General features: G+C 39.7%; 1 protein-coding gene across 1 annotated transcript; it reads left to right on the plus strand.

The window, feature by feature from the left end:
• The first annotated feature begins 587 nt into the window (after window positions 1-587).
• On the plus strand, window positions 588-4,551 carry LOC143103326 (uncharacterized). Its single transcript, XM_076267151.1, has 5 exons — window positions 588-658; window positions 1,786-1,891; window positions 2,408-2,658; window positions 3,028-3,214; window positions 3,834-4,551. Exons 2-5 carry the CDS (start codon window positions 1,831-1,833, stop codon window positions 3,998-4,000), a joined length of 666 nt encoding a protein of 221 aa, XP_076123266.1. The 5' UTR covers window positions 588-658; window positions 1,786-1,830; the 3' UTR covers window positions 4,001-4,551.
• Window positions 4,552-5,902: the final 1,351 nt, after the last annotated feature.

Raw genomic sequence — 5,902 nt, forward strand, 5'->3', positions numbered from 1 at the left:
TTTTTAAAGAAATACCTGTGCACTGGGATATACTCCTAATGATGTTGCAAGTCCTTGAATCTGGTTCATTGTACTTTGTGTAATAACCTCACTTTGTACCACCCTGCCTGTGTTTATTTTTACATTTCACCACTGTGACATCAGCCAGCATGAGAAAAAACAGTTTACGAAATCTGGCCCCCATGATCACACCATTCTACATCACAACACACACCCAAGAAAACATTTAGATGTTAATTACCATTTCCCCTAATTTAGAAGGCATTTCTGAGAGGAATACATTATACCACCCAACTTTTACATGACAAGTTGTAGGCTACATCCAATGTCACTTTACCTCAGAATTCCCATATCCCTCAAGTCTAAATAATGATGGCGTAGCAATACCTGTTGTAGACTGATGGAAGTCTGCAAATAAGTTAGACTGAAAACGGTATCATTGTTACCAATCAATCAGAACCAGCGATATGAAAAAAGGCACTGGATTGCCACAGGGCTATGACCAGTGAGACTGGGGGCATCTGCGCCATAAAGGGAAAATGGGAGGACGATGAGAAGGAAAACAATAGCAAAGCGAATCATCGGCTGCGAATATGAAGAGCAGCATCATAATTATGAAGAAACGGACACTGAAATTTCGCGGAGCATCGTACCATGTGTAAGTCGGGTCTTTCCCTTCGTTGTTGCTTTGGTCTGGTTTGGTGTTGCGTTTTGACAGCGCATGGAATGTCACACAGGATTTATGTGGCTAATTAACTGTCTTTCAGCAAAGGCTGCAGAAGAGAAGAAAACAAATGCCCGTATGCAAAAGGAGAAAATATTGTACAGGTGGAAGCCAGTCCAATTAAGTCGATAACGATTTGTAGTCTTGCTATCATATTCTAAACACTACGTTATTTAATTAGGCTATTATGAACATGTGTGTTGTTTTGGAAATAACCCAGGCAAAGGTGTAGGTTAGCATATGTTTCCCATCTGGTAATGGGGATTACTTTATTTGACCAAATGTTGATGGATTATTATAGTTCAGTCATCAGATTTGGCGGGATTGAATTTTCAATGAACACATAATACTTCTGGTTTTCTGGGCAATGACGATAAGGGGCGTGGAACCAAGGGGAGGGCAACCTACCTGAGTACAGGAGGGTTAAAAAGTGCAGCAGGTAGCATCAGTATAGCACCAACTCTGTGCGTTTTCTTTACTCTGTGATAGGCTACATTGGAATCCATCAAGCGTTATCTCAATTCTGTATCCAAATTAGTTAAAAACAACATTGATCAGAGTAACTTAATGAGTGAAATAAGATTGATGGATATATTTCAGCTGGGAGAAATATTGTTCTCCTCCAATCACTTTAATGGTATATAATTTAGATGATCCTCTCCCCAAATAATAACACAACAATGACATTATCATGAGAAAGAAGAGCAAAGTTTGTTTGCATTTTTACATTTGACATGTGATTGCAATTAAATTAACTCTTGATTGCATCCTCATGGGTTTAAAGTGGACAACTCCATAGGGTATCCAGGTGATGGAGATAATATGATGGAGGTGAATGTGAGGATAGTAGATTTTTGGCTGATCAGATACAACACTGCGGGTGTGTATTTTTACACAGAGTGTAAAATATGTAGCGTAACCTGGCAACAGGTACTAGATTTCATTTCCATGAAAAAAGTATATGTGTTAAACCAGACCAGTTTACAGCTTCAGTGAATTCTTCAATCTGATCACTAGATAGTAAAATATAATTTTATTAGTGTACAACAATGTCACCTCAGGTACTTGGAGGACTCCAGGCTTGCTCCGAAGCAGATCTCATCACCATGGTGCTGAGCATGCATAGAGAGATGGACAACCTCAGAGAACAAATCCGATGTCTTACAGGTGTGTGGGCGTGTCCTTACCATCAGGGAGGGGCTCTATGACTGGAGGGTGGGTTCAGCTTTAAATTGAAAAATGAACAGGGCTTAAGTGCTCTTTATTACTGTCATATAGCAACAATTAATAAACATGATGAATTCATGCCATCATGAGTTTATGTGGGGGAGGCATGCTGTGAGAAAATAACTTTTACAGCACCAGTGAATATAATTTAAACATTTAACATTGACAATAGTGTCTGTATTCATTGGATTCAAAAGCTAATTAGGTATGTGCAGAAGTGATGGAAAATCAGACAGCCACTTTAACCACACACATTAAAATGGATCGATCCATCTCAAACCAAAGATACTGTATACTACTTTGGTCAAGACTGAGACAACGACTTAAACAACATGTTTAGAGTGTCTGGCGATTTATTACATAGGCTAAATTATTCACATCAAGCTAAGGTAGTGTTTTGTAAGCAATGTTAGTCAACCTAAAGCAACATAAATCAATGTTCATTTTGTAATTAAGCTTGTGGAAAACTGGCGCAAAACCTTGAGAGGTTGATGGAGACAACTGACTTCTGGTTGAATAACACCACAAGAGCTACGTCACCCAACTTACGGACCTTTGAGGGCAGAGATGTTCCTACTGTGTACACAAGCTCTTTTGTGCCAAATGGGAGGCTGGCCCAAATGGAGACAGTGAATCACCATCAAGGAGTCCAGATAGGAGCCAATGATGTGGACCCAGAGGAGAACACTCCTCCTCTTTTCCAAGATGTAAGGTTTTTCCCACAATGTCTTGTGAAAAAATATTGCAGATTACAACGTTGATATGTGACAATACATGGTGATGATTTAGATGGTGTAAAACTTACCCATGAATACTCTCAAATGGTACATAGGGAGATCACAAGGTGTGAGATGCCAAACATGTTTAGCTGCAAAATCAGTTTAGAATGCTTTTTGTCATAGCATTCAAGTGATCATATCTAGTTAATGACACCCAGCTAGCATTCCGTTCACTGACTTTTAACAGTATCTGATCTGTGTGGCTCTCAACAGCTAACAGAGCAGTCTGATCTGTGTTGCTGTGTTGCTTCTCAACAACAACAGTTAGTCTTTAGTCCTTTTCTTATCTCTCTGCAGTTTATTACAACTGACCTCCTCGAGCGCTGCAACACGGGGACCACAGCTCAGAAACTGACCAACGACCTTTTGTGTGGGCTGTATGAGAGGGACTGCCTGGCCTCACATTCAATCTCAGGCATCGTCAACAACAATCGAGGCCAGCCAAAGCCTGCCCTGCCAGCACACGAAGTCCAGGCCATACTGAGTAAGATCCAGAGCCAGTCTTAACTACTGACAACTCCTGTCAGTCGACTTTATCATAAAGACAGAGGAGGAGAGCATTGATAAAGTTTGAATTAAGAACTATTTTATGGTGGTAAATTGAATAGAGACAACAAACCTAACAAACAAGTAAGGTGATGGGCTGGACAGAGGCAAAATGGAACAGAACTACATCTGCCAAAGCACTTAATTTCAGCTGGCACTGGCAATTTAGGATGATTTTCAATCCGATTATTGGCCAAGGATGTTTACAGACACAAATACAAAAAAGCAAAGACAGCATGAGATTCTATTGCTTTCAAGGTACAGCATGGAACCTGTTCTAGTTCAGCAAGCCTAAAAAGTTTCAACTGGACTATTTAACTGTCTTTAAGTTAAAAATATATCAAAGAGTCAAATAATTCCAAGCAGAACCTTTCAGGTTTCTTCTTTGGGGAGAGCCTAAACCAGGCTTTCTATATTATGAGCGTCAGATTCCCTAATAACCTCTATATTTGTCTCTCTGTTGTTTTTGTCTGTATTATGGAGATCAGGAGACCATGTATGTTTCACTCTGTGACAGCACATGAAATGCCTAAACCAGCTGTTGAATCCCTCCTTAGGGGCAGTAAAGTACTTTTTCCCTGGGAAGACCGACTCAGAAATCAAGGGCTACATTCGACAGAAGCTGCAGAATGAGGCCAAGCGACTCCGGAAGAAACATCACCCTGCGACCGCGGCTCCTGCAGCATCCACCAGAGGAGTGGGATCGGAGATCCCCAGCGCATAGCAAGATGCCTTACTCTATGGTATATTGAGCTTTTGGGACTTTGCCTCCTCCGATAGCGTTGGAAGTGTTTGAATTGAGAGCACTGAGAGAGACTAGGGCTCAGAGGAAATCCTGGCCACTCATGTGTTGGTGTTCTGACTTAGCTTCTTGAGGACCACCTGAGACAGAAGTGATGCCTACTACTCTACCTTAGTGAAGTGGATCAAGTCATTAAAGAGATTTTGTGGAGAAGTAGCCACTTGTCATGTCACCTGTCAATCGTAGAGCTGTGTATTGCATTCCCAAGTGTTTGATGTTGGTTTGGTTGAAATAAGTAACTAATGAGTGGTGAAGTCAGTTGACAGTTAAAAAAACAGGTTAGGTGAAAACATTGATAAGCTGACAGTGAAAAAAAAAGATATACACTGTGAAAGGGAAATCCCACCCACAGCAAAAAAAAAAACAGTTTAGGTTATTTTTCAGTGTTAGAAGACTGCAAACTGCTACCTACCCAAGTACCAGGTGTCTTTATGGATTTGACCACGGTCAATAAGACATATTATATATTTTTTTATATTTCTCATGCCTTTTAAAATATTTGCTTTAAGCAATACTGAATAATTCTTTGCATAGTCATAGTCTATTATTTTCTTCTTTATTATCTTTGCACAAACAAAATATGACAATTTTTTTATGCATTTATGTATCTACTGTGTATTGGTGAAAATGTTTAATACATAAACAGTTATGTATGGTCTTGATTTAATTTGCTTTATATGCCAATGCACCTCACCTATTGTTTCATTTAAAAGTCCTGATTAATTATATGCATACCACAAATTAACACTACAGCAGTTTAATTTAGTGACCGTTGCGTCCTGCACACACTGATTATAACATCAAAGGCCATAAAAAACATGCAAAAGTGTTTGGCACATAAATCTTAGAAGCCCCAAGGACTCAAGCAGCTTTTTTTTGCTGTGTCTACTGGGGGCTCTGAAGCCCTCACTCAGCAGCTGTGGCAACCCCCCCCCCCCCCCCCCAGCCACAACAGAGGATGAGCGTGAGACAAAGGACCGCGTGGGAACTGCATATGGTACATAATCAATAGGCCTTATCACACACACACACGGCGTCGCAGACGTAAGAGCAGAGAAACTCTGCCATTATCTGTGATACATGAACCCAATCCATTTAAGTGTCAATGATAAAACAGATAAAGAGACTGGACAACGTGCATGGATCCATGGCTATTTTCTTTTTTTTCTAACTGTCGGGGCAGTATCTCAGCTGATCCAGCCGGGCTAGGCGTCCACCCTGCATTTTCTGACACAAGATCCGCCTGCAGGAAATCAGTTTGGTTTTTGTTCTGTTAACAAATAACCAGGACATCCGTCAGTGCTGTAATATGATTCCTGTTCTTTGTAAAAGATGTAGGGCGATACTCAGAATCCCCTTACTACTATTTGTGTTTTATGCTAATATGCCACTGCACAGAGGAAAAAATATGTTTTTATTATTTCTTTTGTTCCAATAAGACTATAAATATACATTTTACAGCACCATAACTTAAATTAAATAGGTACATTTCTTTCACAAGTTATTTTCATATTAATATTCAATATTACCTAAGATGACATTTATTGACGTATAGATACAAGTCAGTTTTATATACTGTATGTCTCTGTTTTATTGTTTTAATTCATACAGTTATCATGGGTGCACTGTTGTTTATGTTTTAGATCCAGGAAGTAGCCTGGCTCCACTTAAAATGTTGTACTTTCAGACACATTCAGTAGCAGAATATTCATTGTAGTTATAGCACTGATTCATCCCCACTCTCTGAGTTGCGGTTTATAGTCACCTTCATTGCTCTGAACATCTTTTCAAACATTCTTTGTGTCTGAAGTGTTTTTGTATGTT

The sequence above is a fragment of the Alosa pseudoharengus genome, unplaced genomic scaffold (genome assembly GCF_046254945.1).
Source record: "Alosa pseudoharengus isolate Yale_2024_CS ecotype anadromous, Long Island Sound unplaced genomic scaffold, YU_APseudo_1.1 YU_APseudo_1.1_scf_4, whole genome shotgun sequence".
In the NCBI taxonomy this organism is placed as follows: domain Eukaryota; kingdom Metazoa; phylum Chordata; class Actinopteri; order Clupeiformes; family Clupeidae; genus Alosa; species Alosa pseudoharengus.